The 18,588-nt window shown below is 33.1% G+C and overlaps 2 protein-coding genes across 4 annotated transcripts in view; both read left to right on the forward strand.

The window, feature by feature from the left end:
- Nucleotides 1-7,855, forward strand: part of LOC140444123 (putative ferric-chelate reductase 1 homolog) — a 109,532-nt gene extending 101,677 nt beyond the window's left edge. For all 3 annotated transcript variants that reach the window (XM_072535796.1, XM_072535795.1, XM_072535794.1), the window contains 2 exons: nt 735-851; nt 3,450-7,855. In XM_072535796.1, the coding sequence (XP_072391897.1) occupies nt 735-851; nt 3,450-3,572 (240 nt within the window). In that variant the 3' untranslated portion in view covers nt 3,573-7,855. The remainder of the gene's footprint in view (nt 1-734; nt 852-3,449) is intronic.
- Nucleotides 7,856-12,299: 4,444 nt separating this feature from the next.
- Nucleotides 12,300-18,588, forward strand: part of LOC140444124 (pikachurin-like) — a 379,011-nt gene continuing 372,722 nt past the window's right edge. The window contains exon 1 of the mRNA XM_072535797.1: nt 12,300-12,706. Within this exon, the coding sequence (XP_072391898.1) occupies nt 12,589-12,706 (118 nt within the window). The 5' untranslated portion in view covers nt 12,300-12,588. The remainder of the gene's footprint in view (nt 12,707-18,588) is intronic.

Consider the following 18,588-nt stretch of genomic DNA (forward strand, 5'->3'; position numbering starts at 1 on the left):
CAAATATATAAATATGGACCATAATAGAATATACTTGAAATAACAGCAATAATAATAATTAGACAAACAGATATTCATAAGTTACCTCATCAGTCAAAAGTTCCAGATCGAAATAATAGACAACTTTTAGGCAAACGTTAAACTTATTCATCGACATTTATATTTGGCAACAAATTCAATTTTAAGAATCGATTTGAGCGCAGAAATAGTTTGGTACGATTAATCTATTTTTGCTTTTAGCAGCACCTTTTTTCTTTCTTTATTTGTGGTCATTGTTTCAAATTTTTTTTTAAAAACTACTTTAAAATCAGTTAGTTATATTCGCTATTGATATTTTTTTCTTTTTTAAGATAATGGATTAACAAACTTCTTTGTGATTTTATCGAAGTATATTAAAGTTTAATACTTACGATTTTAAATATATTTCAATAAAAGTTTAATACAGTAAAAATATAAAATCAGCCTCATACGGCTATTTTGAAATTTCTTTTTAATTGGTCCTTCGAGCCGGATTATTAGTAAGCAAGAAATAGGTTTATTACGTAATACATACCAGTTTCCAAACCACAGTCAGACCCACACTGAGGATAATTATATGACTAATGATTGCGTCTGCGCATGCAAGACCAATAATATATTATTATTTTTAAAGACGGTGAAAATTTCAACTATATCTTGTTTGCTATTTTGTTCTTTTTTCGTGTAAAAATATTTTAATTGCTATTGTGTTTTAGCTTTTATACTGCGTATCAGAAAAATCATCAGACAGTAGAGTTTCTTCGTTCCCGATGAAGGATCTTGGGGCAGGTGGAAGAAATTCCCATTATAATGAAAGAAATTTGGACGCCAGGGTAAGTTATATAGAATATTCAGTAAAATAAATCGTAACACAATAGGATGATATTTCAAATCTAAAGTTTAGAGAATAATAATAAAAAACGAATTAAATGTTTAAACAAACCGTCACCTTAGCACAACCAAATCTATTATACAACGCATTTCTTATTTTAAAATACACGTAGACTCTAATGATAACGGTCTCATAATCATAAACTTTGCGATGTCTAAGAACATGGTAATAGCTGGGACATGATTTCCCAATAAAGATATACATAAGGGAATTTGGAAATCTCCTGATAATGAAACGATTAAGCAAATAGATCATATAATAATCGATGCAAGACATTGCTCTTACTTATTAGATGTTGGGTCTTTTAGGGGAGCAAACATAGATAGTGATAACTATTTAGTTAAAGCACGTTTTAAATAGAGAATATCCAATTTAAAAAAGGAGATCGGAAAAGGAGAGAAAAAATCGATATTAATAAACTAAAAGACCCCGACATTGCAAATGTATACAGACAGCAAATAGAAGATCAAATAAGGACAGAAAACTTGGAAGAAGAAGAAGACATTACTTAATTATGGGTAAATATACGAGATATTGTGTTACAGAAATCGGTTGAAATATTGGGCAAAACCAAGTCAGAAAAAAGAAATCATTGGTTTGATCATAAGTGCGAAATGGCCACAAATAGAAAGACAGCAGCATATTAAAAAATCATCGACGCAGGTTGTACACGGAGAGAAAAAGAAGAGTATAGACGTCTTAGAAAAGAGGAAAACGTATTCATCGACGTAAGAAGAGTGAATACGAACAGAACACTCTCAATGAGATACAAGGTTTATTCGATAAAAATAAAACGAGGAAATACTACAAATCCTTAAATAATAGCCGTCGAGAATTTAAACCACGATTCAAAATTTGAAAATTTGTAAAGACACTAGGTGAAATTTTACATGATAAAAACTCAGTTAAAAAACTTAACAGATGAGCACAACAAAGGAGGTAACAACATAGACAATCAACAGAATCTACAACGTCAACTACACACTGAAGACCCAATAAGAGAAGAAATGTCAAATGCCATCCTAAAACTCAAAGATAATAAAGCCCCAGGAATCGATGAAATCTGTTCGGAAATGTATAAAAAAGGTGGTGATCAACTTTTTGCAGCAATCCATAAATTAATAGTACTTATATGGCAGAATGAATTGGTACCAGGAGAGTAGAGAAAGGGGAATAATGTGTCCGTTGCATAAAAAGGGTGATCCAATGTAGTGTAAGAAGTATAGAGGAATTACTCTGTTAGCATCTGCGTATAAAATCTTGTTCAATGTATTGTTTGAAAGACCTGAACATTTTACAAAGGATATTGTTGGTCAATATCAATGTGGATTGACTGCTGAAAAGCCAACTGCACATCAAATTCAAGCACATAGGCAGATTCTAGAGAAGTCACTAGACTATAACATAAATACACACCATTTCTTAGTCGACTTCAAAGCAGCCTATGGCAGTGTGAAAATAACTGCATTATATAATGCAATGATAGACTTTGGGATCCAACCTAAGTTCATTAAGTTGACCCAACTAACAATGCAAAACGTAAGCTCATGCGTTAGAATTGAAGGAGAAAACTCTACGTTCTTTGACATTAATAATGGTCTAAGACAGGTTGACGAGCTGGCGTATTTTTATTAGATCGACACAAATTTTCGCATTCGCTGACGATATAGTTATAGTGGGCAGAAGTATTAGAGATATGGTACAGTATTTTACAAGTCGAGGACGACCACGAAGGAGATGGATTGATGATGTGAAAGAAAACCTACAGATTCTAAGGGTCAGAAGATGGAAGGCAGTTGCCAGGAATCGACAGAATATGTCAAGATCCACAACGGATGGTTGAGCCACTTATGATGATGAATTTGGAGAATATACTGTTGATAATAGTAGATAAGGGTTTTGTAGACATGACCAAAAACTGGAGATTCTGATTGATTTAAAGAGTGAACTTTTTTTTTCCAAAGAGTAACTCAAGTTTTAAGTTTTTTTTTGTTTTTTTAAACTGCATTAAATTCGATCGGAAAGAATAGCATTTAACGGTTGGTGTAATACTTCATTGTAGGCGTTGATGCAGAATGCTGAGGGGAGACTGGGGAAATATGATTTTGATCTGTGTATTAACTGGAAACATATTGTTAGTATTTCTGTTAGTACTTCCCGCCCATTTTGTAACAATAACTATAATTTTCTTTCGTATAACTTGTAGACCGTCCTTATTTTAATAAATACAGAAAAATAATCATATTAGCCAAAACTTACAGAATATTCTCAGCTCCTTAGATCAATTCTAAACCGTATCAATTTTTCTCTGTGAAACCAGACTTTACTAGGAAATTTAGAAGACAAGACGATATATAGGTTAGAATATGAAAATTGTAAAGTGTACCTATATTCTTGTAATGAAATGTAATGCAATTTTACCTGTGTCAGTAACATATGCTGTCGAGACATGTAAATTTAAATTAAAACATTTTGAATATCCATTGAAAGAAAACTATATTATGTATATATTTGTAATACCCATTTTTTTCTTTTTCAGTTTTCAACAGCAAGAAAATGCATATTAGGAATATATATTGTGATAGTAGTAGTGTTAGTAGTGGGCTTAGTCCTCATCACTGTCTTGGCACCCGTCCCATGGCCATTTTTAAAAAAGAACTGAACAATTCTTCGACGTGAAGACTTAAATTTTACAGAAAAGAAATTGAAAAGATGGTGCCAGTTTACTGTAGATAAATATTTTTACAAGTATTTATAAACCATAAATAAAATGTTACAATTGTTGTTTACTAAATTTTCACAAAATTTATTAAAAAATTGATGATTCGTTAATTATTTTCAAAGATTCTCCTTCCTTTAATTCTAATGGGTGGAATTACATATAAATATAATTTATGTATAAAAAACACACACAATGCAGTTGTGTATTCTAGTCTAACATTTATTTCTCAAACACTTCTTATTGTATTATTTTACTTCTACTGCTTGATATTAAATAGTAGGGGACATTTAAAATAAATCGTTTGGGAAAATTTCCGTTCACCAAAACCACTCTCATCAGTTTATTAACGCATTTTGTGACAATTTAGGAAAAATATTTTTATAAACTATCGGTGAGTTAGTTACTTATAAAGAAATTAAATTTTGAGTAAAAATGTTTAATTCAATGACAATGACTATTATGTAGAGCATGAGATAGTTTTTCAAATCTTGAAATTTACTTTAGTTATCTATATTTTTAATAAATTTAAAGTGAACTTCTGATGATATCACAAAATAAAATTCGCAAGAAAATATAATGGTTCTGTTTTATTAAATGTTATCTTTAAAAATTAAGAGATAAAACAAATAATTTTTTACATAGTGAGCTACAACTACTACGATTGTCGCCAACATCCGAAACGGATAGGCACTCCAGGAAGAAGAGCTACTAAGAGTTTATTTGAATTTTGTTTATTGAGGATTGTGTTTATAGATTTCTAAATGAATCATGTAAGAGCTTCGTTTGATCGTCGTCTGTTAGCTTGTCTGTTGTAAGTTAATTCTGGGGCATCCCTTCATACAAACTAACAGTAATCCGTAAGCACAGCTTCGTTCCAACGACATTAGTATTCTTTTCGAGTGGAATTAGGGCAGAAAACTCGAGTTAAGAATAGAAATATTGTACGTTCGGTTGATGAACTTACCAAGTAATACTCTCACAAATAACTTCCTTGAGAGCTTTCCAAGCTTTTTTTTCTTTGACTTTCAAAGCTCTGTCAAATTGTGTACAGAAAATCATTTTTTGACTTTAACTTCGCTTAATGAAGGAAATATGTCTCCTAGATATTTAACGGACTTCTGTTTTATTCTTTTGACAATACTTTTAGTCAAACCCAGCTTAATATGTAAGGGTGGAAGTAAAATATCTTTTGGGTCTACGAGAGGCTCAACAACGACAATTTTTTCGTTAGAGTTAAGGTCTCTTGCAGGGCAGTATACTTTGATATAATATGATTTTCTATCTCCGCTGTTCCATCTACATAAAACAGTACTGTATGGTTTAGGCAAACTACTATTAAGAGAACATCAATCAATTTCAGAGCTTCACAGATTTTCCATTTATATTCAACATTTTTCGAGGAGTGCTTTCAAGTTTGGAATTTATGTTTTTTATATAACCAGCAGAAATAAAAGAAAGGTGGTTGCCATTATGAAGTAATAAAGGTTTTATTAAACTAAGTTCAGAGAATTATATGAATTGCCTCCATTTAGATGGATAATGGTGCAAATCTAAATATCTTGTCAAATCTTAAACTTTTTTACAAACAACAAGATTGTTTTTTTAAGAAAAGGCAGCAGATCCTGCTCTCGATATCTTCAATCCGATAACCTGACATCACATTGGAGCAGACTTCATCACTACACTCTCCATCCCTAGAAGTTTGCCTTTTCCTGTGGCTACTCAATATCTCGAATGAGGTCGGTCAGTTCTACTTTATTCAATTTGTAACGTTTATCATCTTCATCCGCAAAATTTTGGAGGCCAAAACAAATATATTGTTGGGCAGTGATTCTTCTTCTTCTTCTTCTTGATGTGCCTATCCGTTACGAATGTTGGCGATCATCATGGCAATCTTTATCTTATTTGCAGCAACGCGGAAAATTCACAGATGTTGTATTAAATCTGATTCTGAGGTTCTTTAACCAACATGTTCTTCTTCTTCCTGGACCTCGTTTTCCAAATATTTTTCCTTGCGTAATGGCTTGGAGGAGAGCATATCTGGATTCATTTCGCATAATATGTCCGAAAAATTGTAACTTTAGAGATTTGATGGTTCACATTTGTGACTCGGTCAGTCCACAGGATCTTAAGTATTCTCCGATATAGCCACATCTCAAATGCTTGCAGTTTTCTGCACATATCTTTATTCAAAGTCCACGATTAAACACAATAAAAAGGACAGAAAAGACGTAGCATCGCAGCATTCTTACTTTTGTTACAAAAGAGAGAGGTTGTGACTCTTGAAGAAGGCCCCTATCCGATTAAAGGCGGATCGATGCGTGCTCTAATCTCCTAGTTGTTGGTCCAATCTTCATTTATTATGGTGCCGAGGTAGTTGTAATGCGTTACTCTTTCTACAGGGAATTGGTTGAAGTAGAGTTGACTTTCTGTTATCCTTTTCTTGCTAATTATCATAAGCTTTGCCTTCTTAACATTTATATTGAGTCCATATTGTTGACTGTAATACGTGATTTTGTTCATAAGAACTTGTAGGTCTTCTAAATTGTCTGCAAATACTATGGTGTCATCTGCATATCTGATGTTTGTTTAGCCGATAACCATTTAGTAGAATACCTTTTTCAGTTTCGTGCAAAGCTTCGATAAATATTCTTTTAGGGTACAGATTGAAAATTAAAGGAGACAAAATACAACCTTGCCTCATTCCACGCATGATTTTCACATAGTCAGTGTGTTCACCTTCAACTCTGAGATTTGCTGTCTGATTCCAGTAAAGATTTCTAATTATTTTCAGATCTTGGTCGTTAATTCCTGCTTCTTTTAGTATTTGCATCATCTTGGCGTGCTGTACTCGATCAAACGCGTTCTCGTAATCAACTAGACATGCGTATACGTCGCAGTTGATGTCTCTACATCTCTGGAATAAGACTTGTACTGAGAAAAAAGCTTCTCTAGTACCAACAGCATCTGTGAAACCGAACTGGTTGGGGGAACTTTGACTTTCACACAGCTTGTAGATTCTCTTATGAATTATCATCTTTAGGAACAATTTTAGATGACTCATGAGGCTTATAGTACGGTAATCTTCGCATTTTTTGGCTCCTGGTTTTTTTGAAAGTGCAATAAACTCTGATTTCAGCCATTCTGTTGGTATTTCTCCAGAGTTGTATATGTTGTTGAATATCTTTGTGATTATTACTATTGATTCGTTGTCCATTAGTTTGAGTAGTTCTGCTTGTATATTATCAGGGCCTACCGCTTTTCCATCCTTTAAATGTGTTATTGCCGAATAAACTTTCTGCTGTAATATTCTTGGTTCACGATTTACCTCTTCTTCTAGCTCAAAGATCTTATCTCTTTGGTTTTCAAATAGTTTTTCTAGATATTCTTTCCACGTTCTTATTTTACTCTGTTTCCGTCAGAATCAGTTATATTTCTTTTCTGCCTTTGTCTTAGTCCCCCTGTGAGTTCTTTAACTTTGGCAGTGATTACTAAGAGTTTTTCTAGTAGGTTTTGTTGGGTTATTCATATTGCACCCACAATATTGTTACCCTTAATTCACCGATACTTATAAAGAATTTAAAATTTAACGAAGAAAAATAAACTTAATTTTCTTCATACACTGCCACATCGAGCACATTTTTCTTACTAACGAATTTTAATGAAACAGTATTTAGTGGGCCTAAACACTTAAAAATGTTATTGTATATAATATAATGTTACCACGGTATAACCAACAAACAGTAGGGTCTCTTCAAATCCTGAAATGATGGTTAAAAAAAAAACAATGAACTGGACAAAATCGTTACTATTGGCGATTCAATTAAATCAAAATGGATCATTGCATGAACCTGATCTTCACAGTCTATTAGGTACATTTATAATAATAAATGATTAATATTAATAATAACTGAATGATATGAAACCAAACTGTTTAATTTTTGCTACAAATAAAGCCCGTCTACTTAAATATTTGATAAATATTTATGCAAGTTTTTCTTTTTGTTTTCTAGTAAAAGTCGAATAGTATTCTATTATAAAATAGGATTTACGTCGCACCGTTACTGTTTGTTAGATATATTGTGATGTTACTTATTTTTTATTTTACTTGAGTTTACACTTTAGTACCTTAAGTTTTATTTTATTTTTTATTTAAATATAGATCTATATATCTAACTGTTAGTTGTTAAATGTTGACTGTGAATAAAATTATTTTTAGCGATGTTATGAATGATTTCCTTTAATGAACGCAGAATACCTGCATAGTCCTTTAAGCCAGCCTGAACAAATGGTTTCCAACAAATACCTTCATATATATTTTGAAAATATGTCGGCTAAAATATTTGGATATATGACGATACTGTTTATGTAAGAAGTTTGGCATCTGGCTAACTTATTTTTTAGTCTTTTAGATATATTTCTATATGAATAATTTTACAATATGCTGTAGCCAATGTAACTTTAAACACAATAAACTAATCTTAAAATGTCACTCAAATGCCGAGATAATTTACAATACCAAAAATTTCAATACCGATTTGGTCTAACCGAGAAATCCCAACAGACACACAAAGGCTCAAATAAAATAGATAGTGAAAGCGAAGAGAGAGGTCACGTCTTTGGTCGCTGCTGCATCGAGTTTGGCTACGACCTATAAACCACAATAATAATTATAATTCATCGGCCAAGGAAGACTACAATTTTTGGGAAAATATTTTAATATATCAACTATAGAGCAAATATCAACAGTGTGTAATCCAAAAAAAGGAATCCTATCAAGAATCGAACAAGCGAGGAAAACACTCATGAACATGAAAACATTTTTTACAAGATCAGACCTTAGTCTAGAGCTCAGAATTCGAATGATCAGATGTTACGTTTTCTCTGTTTTGCTGTATGGCTGTGAAAGTTAGACAATGGACTCTGAAACCAAAAAAAAGAATAGATGCCTTTGAAATGTATATATACAGATGAATACTGAGAATTACATGGATACAAAAAGTTACCAATGGTGTGGTACTTCGGAGCATAAGTAAACAAAAAGAATTACTCAGCGTAATTAAAGAAAAAAAATACAATACTTGGGTCATGTGTTGAGAGGTGATGAAAGATATGAATTACTCCAAATCATATTGGAAGGTAAAGTTCACGGCAAAAGATCAGTTGGAAGACGTCAGAAGTCATGGCTGAAAGACCTGAGGAGATGGTTTAACCGCTCATCCACAGAAATCTTTCGTGCATCAGTCTCCAAAGCTACAATTGCCATTTGGATCGCCAACCTTCGAAAGGAGACGGCGCAATAAGAAGAAGAGTGCGAAAATGTAATAAACGAATCTTCAGTGAGGAAATTGTGCATATGATCCAATAGGGAAGAACCAGTGTGCACGATGGAGAATGGGAGACTATCTTTTGTGACAGAGGAGTTAAAGAAAAAAGTTGATGAATTTCTCGATCTTTCGTTAATGAAATAGTGACGGAGCACCTTGGCTATAAAAAAAGTGCGCTGGGTGGATACCAAAGATTCTGACAGGTATCCATAAGACGGAAGCAGGAAGCAGCTCCTGAATTTTTGATCCGATATGACTGTAATAGTAACAAATTTATCGACCGACTTGTAATGGAAGACGAAACTTGGGTTTCTTACAAAACTCCAAAAATAAAGCGAAAGTCCATGGAGTGGAATCGTTTAAATTTGCCCTCAAAACAAAACAAAAATCCGAAGTTGACATCAAGTAGACTGATGGAAACAGTTTTTTGGGACCTTAGGTCATAACAGATACTCAGGTGGCAACTCTAGGATCAACTTTTAGGGCGCAGATAAATGTAAAGATTTAAATAAGACGATAAGCATGCTACGTTGATTATAAAAAATTTTACTCTCATTAAACACGAAAATTCATTAAGGTAATAAGGAAAATGATAAAAAAGAGCAAGTTAGACAACTACAAATAAATACGAGATATAATACGAAAATGAAGAATTAGAAGAGAATATATGTAAATATATTCTCAGACAACAAAAACCGCATAGTCAGAAATCAAATACACTATATATTAGTCAAAAATAGATACAAAAACTTAATTAAGGCAGTAAAAGCATACCCCGGAGCAGATGTCAACTCATACCATAACCCGCTGATAGCTAAAATGCGCGTGAAACTTAAAAAGATTGTAATACCTAAAAACAAACCAACGTTTAATTATACAAAATTAAGGAAAAGAGAAATACATCAAAATGTGATCCAACAAGTCAACTCAAATCTAACAGAAGTAGGAGATGAAATCTTAACATCAGAAGATGTAAATGAAAAGTGGAGCAATATTCAGAAGGCATTACTAAAGGCTGCAGAAGAAAATTTAAAGCCTGAAAAGACAAATAAAAAACAAAAGTGGATGACTTCAGAAATTCTAGCATTAATGGACAAGGGGAGACAAGCCAAAGGGAGAAATGAGCCAAAATATCAAGAACTACAAAGTAGAATTAAAGTAGAGATAAAAAAAGGCAAGGAAAAGTGGTTAACAGATCAAGGCATAGAAATAGAAAAGTATGGCAGAAAAAACGACAGCTTTAATATGCTTACAAAAATAAAAGAACTAACAAGTACCAAAAAGCGAGCACACTATGGGATACTCAAAGATGATAATGGTAAACTCATTGCAGACATCAAAGATAAACTAAAATTTTGACAAGAATACACAATGAAATTATTCGACTATGATAGAATGATACAAGAAGAACCATAGGAACAAACAGGACCGAAAATAATAATGTGCGAATTAGAACAGGCAATTAGAAATGCAAAGACCGCAAAATCAGTATGCCCAGATTAGATATCCACTAAGCTAATTAAATGCGTTGACGCAGAAACACTGCATATACTTTTAGATATGTTCAACAAAGTATTACAACAGGAGTAATACCCGAAGATTGGTTGCTGTCCACGTTTGTAACACTACCAAAGTCAGCACCTATGACATAATGCTCCCAGTACAGAACAATTTCCTTAATAAGTCACACACTTAAGATATTTCTCAAAATAATACATGGAAGACTATACAAAAAAATAGAAGAAGATATAGATGACATCCAGTTTGGGAATGAAAAGCTGCACACCAAATGTGGACAATATAAAGACGTTGGAATCATTTGAGATGTGGTGCTATAGAAGGATTTTAAAAATACCATTAACCCAACGAGTTACAAATGCAGAAGTGTTAAGAAGGCTACAAAAGGATTGCAAGGTCATAAAGCACATCAAATCAAGAAAGCTGAAATCTTTAGGCCACATTACCAGAGGTGCGAAATATAAGATATTAAGGCTCATAATGCAAGGTAAAAGATCCATAAGAAGACGAAGAATTTCCTAGCTAAGAAACCTAAGAGAGTGGTATAGTTGCAGATCAGTACATCTTTTCAGAGCAGCCGCCAATAAGGTACGGATTACTGTGATGATAGCCAACCTCCGATAGGAGAAGAAACTACAAGAAAAATATGTAAATATAGAATATAACATGCATAAGCAAAAAATTGGATGTCATAAAAAAACCACAGACACATTTAGATCTATGATGGGAGCCGGATGGGGGAAAAGATGGATACGTAAAATGCTAAAAAGTATTTTAAAAGAGACAAGGAGTAAAGAAGGATGATGAAGAAGAACCAATAACGAAGTATAAAGAGCCTAAAATTGCGATGTGTGTCAAAGTACACAGAATATAATGGCTGGTGCATAGGGCAAAAAATGTCCGTTAGAAGAGTGTCAAATAGGGTCTTACATAGGAGGTCAATAAAAAGTAGAAGAATAGCAAGACCAAGGGAAAGACGTAAACACAAAGTTAAGAGTGAGTTAAAGGAAGTCGGTAACTTGGACTGGAGAATAGAAGCAGAAGACAGAAAAAGAAGGAGAAATGTCTTCAAGAACTTTAGGCATTTCTATTGTAACATTTTGCCCTAGGCCTATAAGTCCTCATGTGTCTTGTCGTATTATCAATGGAAAAAAGGGGATCAGGAAGAAGGGAAATACCAAAAGCAATGGCTGACAGCAGTAATTATAGAGTTAAAAGTGACAATAAATATTAGAAATTGGAACGTTAGCACACAAAATAAAAGAAAATAAAAGGAAATTTCCAATTAAGCCTTAATCCTTCAAGAGACCTGTAGTTGACTTAGAGTAAAACTTCATTAAATTAATATAATTTTATATGGTGTTATATCACACTGTCTGCAGAGGTTATCTGCAAATAACTCTAAGTAGTTCTAAATGTATGCTTTGAAAAATATACAGGCATTCTATCTTAATGCATATTCAATGCACAGCGACAATAATTAGAACAATTAGCCAGTATAGCTGTGAGAATCCATTTTTCAATAGACTAGTAATATCTACTAATAGACTTGACTACCGAACTAGTTCTAAGAATGAAATTTGTAAAAGTAGAAATCTGTAGAAAATTTAGCGACTGATAGAAACATTATATTTCCATTCCTTATTGATTTACTGTAATAACAGATTCCCTTTAGCTTTTCCACCCTCGATTTTCCGCCTGCGCTGGGAGTCGAGCAGAGGGCGCGGCTTTTCCTTGGCTCCGAGCCTCACGTTTCGCTCTCTCAACCCTCCGCTGATGTCGCTTCTGTCAATTCGATCGCTTTTCTTCACAACTTATTGAACCGCCGCGAAAGCATAGTATACTATTTCAACCTTCCATACTTGACAGAAGGGCATATAAAGCCTACATCGAGGAATGCGTATGTAGCCGAGAGTGACACTTTATTATGACCAAAGAATAACAACCCCGTGGTGTTGGTGCATTCAACAGTTGATGACTCCATTAATAATTTGGAATAATTTGTGTGACAGTGCGCGTAATGTGTTAGTAAAGCGTTTTAAGGGTCTCTAGGGCCTAGTACGGGACAAGGGTCGGCATTCATCATGCAGGCCCTTTGAAGTGCTTCGGACATGGGTTATACGAGGGGCTACGGGCCCCTACTGGGGCTGGTGGGGCTATTGCTGATGGTGGAGTGCACTGGGCTCGAAAACGATGCTGATAAACTGCAATTTGAGGCGGCATTTCAAGGTATAGTCAATAAACATAAATAAATCATTATCTCCTTCGCACCTTCAAATACATTATTAAAAGTATTTATTGTGGTTCTTTAACGTTTAAAAGTTTATAATTATTTGTTAATAATATTTTTTGTTAATTATAGAGACAAATTTTAAATTAGTATAAAAAAAAACAACAAAAAATTTTATTACTTATTTGTTTTAACAGTCCAAACGAGTGTAGGGTAGAAATATTTTTCAAGATAAAATTTTGACCTTCTTGAGCTTTATTCAAAGAAATAAAAGAAATGAAACGGATGTAAGCTTCTCTGAATGTTAAATTTGCGTTGAATATTCTGAAATTATGCTTAATTTTCTGTAGAGAGTAGTAAAAAGCAATTTTGTTAGGTTTCTTTTAATATCTGTAGAATATCAAATTCAATGCATCAATTCTACACTTAATAAAATTTTATTGCTCTGTCACGTTCTCTTTTTATATTTTCCTTTGATGTATCACTGTCATTTGTCATAATTTGTCTTTTATCTTGTTGTTTGTACCAGTTTTTTCCTTTAATTAGAAATATCTTTCTTAGAGATATTATTTAAGATATTTTCATTATTTTTTGACGCAATAAAACTGATTGCTTTTTAATAAACAAACTAAAAACCAAAACAAACAAAGTTTTTACTAGAATATACGTTAACATCGGTATGAACTTCCCATTTATTTAAAGTTTACTTTTTATGACAGACGATTACAACAGTTATGATATAGGACAGTTATGAGTAACACCCCGACAAATTTTTAATACAATACCATCTTCTTCTTCTTCTTCTTATTCTGGTTCCTATCCGTTTCGGATGTTGGAAATCATATTGGCAATCATGACCTTGCTCGCTGCGGCTCGAAACAGCTCCGTTGAGGTTTTCTTAAACCATGTTCTTAAATTCCGTAGCCATGATATTCTCCTTCTACCGGGTCCTCGCTTACCTTTGACTTTACCTTGCAATATAGACTGCAGCAGGGAGTAACGGTGCTGATTTCTCATAACGTGTCCCAGATATTGCAATTTTATGCGTTTGATCGTAAACACAATCGCTGGTTCCTTCTTCATTTTTTCTAGAACTTCCTTATTCGTTTCATACAATACCATACGAAATCCAAAAGAGCAAGCTTTAAAGGTTTAAACCAGAATTATATCTATTATACCTATATAAATATGTCATTCTCTTCAAATGACAAAACATTTTTATTGGTAAAACCTCTTCTTCTTCTTCTTCTTCGTCTAGCCATTCACGTCCACATCTGAACATAAGCCTCTTCAAGTCTTCCTTTCCATTGTTTTTTATTGTACGCTACTTGTAGCCAATTTTTCCCGGCAGTCCTTTTCAGATCATCTGTCCATCTCATAGGAGGTCTGCCTCTGGGTCTTTTGTGTTGGTATGGTCTCCAGGTTAAAATTGATCTGTGCCATTTGTTTAGATCGCTCCTAGCTACATGTCCAGCGTATTCCCATTTCAACTTTCTGTCTTATCCAATTTTCTGTCTTATCCATGTGTTTGTTTTCTTGTCCTTAAGTGATATACCTAGCATTGCTCTTTCCATCGCGTGTTGAGTGACTCTAAGTATATTCATATTCTTTTTTGTGATTGTCCATGTTTGTGCCGCATAAGTTAATATCGGAATAATGCATGCATCAAAAACTTTAGATCTAAGATGTAATTGAATTTGTTGATTTCTGAGTATATAGTTCAGTTTACCGAATGCTGCCCAAGCTAACTTTCTTCTTCTTTTTATTTCTTCAGTTTGAATTTCCCTATTAAGTATTATTTTTTGTCATAAGTATATATATTCTTCAACTTTTTCTATAACTTTATCGTTTATTATTGTCACGGTGTCTTCGGAGTGCATGACTTTTGTTTTGTTTAAATTCATTTTCAGTCCTATTTTAAAAGATTCGGTATGTAGTTTTAAAAGCATGGTTTGCATTTCTTGTAGGTCAGTAGCTATTAGGATTGTGTCATCTGCAAATCGTAGATTACTGAGGTAGCGGCCATTGATGTTTATTCCCTTATATTTCCAATTTAGGTTTTTAAAAACGTCCTCCAAAACTAAGGTGAACAGTTTGGGTGATAAAGTATCTCCCTGTTTGACTCCCCTGTTTAATGGTACAGGGTTCGTGTGTTCATTTTCATTTAGATAGTATGTAGCTGTAGCTTGGTTCATAGTTTCTTTTATTAAGTTAATATATCTGCTGTCTATTCTACAATTTTTCATTGCGTTTATTACGGCCGTGTGTTCTATGGTATCGAAAGCTTTTTCGTAGTCTACAAATGCTAGGAAAACTGGAAACTTGTATTCGTTATATTTTTCTATTAATATTTTTGTGGTTAACAGGTGATCGGAAGTTGAATAGCCTTTTCTAAAACCTGCCTGTTCATATGGTTGGTATTCGTCTAATTTCCTTGTTAGTCGAGTAGTTATGACTTTGGTGAGTATTTTAAACAGGTGTTTAAAACTGCTTATTTAAAGTAAGCTGAGGTAAAACCTCAGCTTACTTTAAATAAGCAGGTTGGTCTAATCCTTTAATTAATTTAATACTCTAGGAGACTTATCTAAGATCTCCTATATATCCTGATAATCTCCTGATATTGATCAATAATCCTTAGGCTCTAATGCATAACAACACTACCAACTAACTAACTAACTTGACTAAATGTCCAGTGGTTACTCGACACTGAGGAGTAGGCAGATTGAGACCTTAGTGCCGTTTAACGGTTCTTGTATATTTACATTACACGATACTGGTACGTCACAAGTGAGGGGAGTAAGCAGATTGAGACCCCGAACTCGAACGAAACCGTGTCCCTCATGGTAATGGTTCCAAAATGGGTGCCGAAACCTCGAGTTTCAAATTTTCATCACGGAGAACTTAGTAATTTTCATTTACCTGAGCGCGAAAATTTATTCAAACATTATTAAAAATTAAAAAGTGATTTAAAAATTAAACAAATTAAACTATGCGTTAGCCCCAATACTGGGAAAAAGATAACTTACACGAGAGACAAGGATAAAAAATATAACACAATAGTGATATCGACTGTGCTCTATGCAAGTAAAAACTGGTCAATTCTGGAAAAACATAAGAGCAGGATAAATGCAATGGAGATGAGACATCTAAGAAGGATAGTTGGAAAGACGAAATGGGATAGATTAAGCAACGAGACTATTAGGATAAGGGCCAACCAAGAACCAATCTTCTTCTTCTTGTAGTGCCTAACGAGAGGATAACATGGGACTTAATATAAATGGGAAAGATCTGAACCACCTAAGATTTGCCGATGACATCGTTTTAATATCTGATATAGTTGATAAAGCTACAAAAATGTTGCACACGCTCTATAAAGTGTCAAAAACAATTGGTCTTAAAATTAACACCTCAAAGACAAAATTTATGACCAACCTTGTAGTCAGCGGTAAAATTCTGGTTAAGAGCCATAGATCGATCAAGTAATAGCCTACAAATATCTAGGGCATGAGATTCGCTTGGGCCGAGATAATCAAACAACTGAAATACAAAGAAGGATAGGTCTCACATGGGCTGCCTTTGGTAGATTTAATAACATTTTCAAGTCTGTTATCCCAGTTTGATTAAAAAGAAAGGTTTTTAAACAGTGATTTTTACCGGTTCTTACATATGGTGCAGAAACACTAACTCTGATAAAAAGAACAATGGATAAAATAAGAGTTACACAACGTGCTATGGAAAGATCAATATTAGGTATTACCATCAGAGATAAAGTACCAAACCTAGAAATAATAAGAAGAACAGGAGTCACTGATGCAGTTGAAAAAATAGCCATGGCTAAATAAGCTTCGGCCGGACATGTTGCCAGATTAACGGATGATAGATGGACCAGAAAGATTCTGGAATGGCGACCAAGGCAAGAGGCATATCGAAGCAGAGGACGACCACCGACTAGATGGACGGATGATATCAAGCACATCACCACAAACTATATGGAAGAGGCACAGGATAGAAATAGGTGGAAGGTTTTACGGGAGACCTACGTTCAGCACTGGACAAATATAGGCTAATTGATGATGAGTGCCTATCCGTTTCGGATGTTGGCAACCATCATGGCAATCTGTATTTTGCAAACTGCTGCTCTGAAAAGATTTGTGGTTGTTGTGTTGAACCACGTATGTAGATTTTTCAGCCAGGAAATTTTTTGGGTTCCTGGTCCCCGTTTTCCTTCTACTTTTCCTTGTGGTTAACCACTCTTTTCCAAGAACCAATATTGAAAAAAAACGGGTGTGACAGTCCAGTGGGACTGCCGGTAGAAGTTATACTTCTATACACGCGTTCGCCGTTACAAATTTATATGGGAGTCAATCTGCACAATCATTACATATTTAATGCTATAGGTAAGAGAGAGCAGAAAGAGAAAAATAATTAGGTATATAGGTATATGGTGCATCGTTTGCTGTATATAAACATTTGACCTGTAATGGGAGTATAGTAAATGAAGGATTGTTTCAATATTTTAATGAAAATATATATTTTTATTTTCATATATGTATAAAAGGAGTTGAATGCAAAAAAAAATTTACACATACTCTGAAGTAAAATTCATTGTTTATTTTGTTATTAATATAAAAATTACAATACAATACACTGCAACATAATTCAATATAATAATACAATAAAAATTTAAATGCAATATTCATAAGTATTTAAAATTGCCAATATACATAACTTATTTTACGAAGATAAAAATAAAAAACAACTCAGATTATGTTGCAAATTTTCATTTTATTTTAAAATTTAGCATTTTTGCGTATATTACATATATTTAATAACATTAACGTGAGGTTTTTAAATATTTCAAAAATAAAAAAGGAAATTTATATTGGGATTCGACTTCACATACACCAGCGTATGAACCAAACACGTAAAAGATTTGCCAATTAGACATGATACTAACGGATTTTAAAATTGACAGTTGTCTGTCATACAGTAATTATTTTGAAATACAAAAGCCTAAAATAATTATGAACATTTAATAAATAATACAAAACATATCACATAAATAATAATATTAATATATACTGTATTATATATATAATATTATATATAATATAATATATTTATAATATTAAATATATATATAAAAGGAACATTTTTATTCTCGAGAGAGGAAGAGAGAGAAAGTATATCTTATGTCTCTCTCTTACTCATTATCTTACATATGTAATGGTTTCACAGATTCACTCCCGTGCAAATTTTCAACGCCGACCGTGCGTATAGAAGTATAACTTCAAAAATAGAAGAGGCAAATGAAATGGTATGGGCATCTGATATACCTTCTTCGATTAATGCTATAAAAACAGAACTTCAAACTGTGACAAAGAAATAACACCATAACCGTACCACATTATGGAAAAATTTGAGATTGACTAGTGTACCTTAATCTGTACTCAATTATCTAAAAAGGGGGTCACTACACGATGCAAGAACTATCTTACACTATCAAGTAGTATTTGTGATGTATGTTTAAGTAAAAAACCAACAAGATACTAATAATAATCGTTGCTGTACAAAAAAGAATTAATGAGGGAACCTAACATCAAATATTATTATAAAATAGTAATGAATTTATATACGAGTAAAATGCGTTTATTTATTAACAGTTGTTTGGTTTGATTCGTTGATTTATTTATAGGTTGTATAATTGAAAATGGCTATCTCATGGAAATACCATATCTATTTTAACTAAAATATATGTAAACAATGCAATTTTGTAATGTGGGGACGGATATAATTAGTTTTCCGCCAATTAGTTTATTGGTAAAATGTAAAATGAATTTTAACAATTGTTCATATAAACTGCTGGTCAAAAATTAAGAAT

This window comes from Diabrotica undecimpunctata, chromosome 6, assembly GCF_040954645.1.
Source record: "Diabrotica undecimpunctata isolate CICGRU chromosome 6, icDiaUnde3, whole genome shotgun sequence".
Lineage (NCBI taxonomy): Eukaryota > Metazoa > Arthropoda > Insecta > Coleoptera > Chrysomelidae > Diabrotica > Diabrotica undecimpunctata.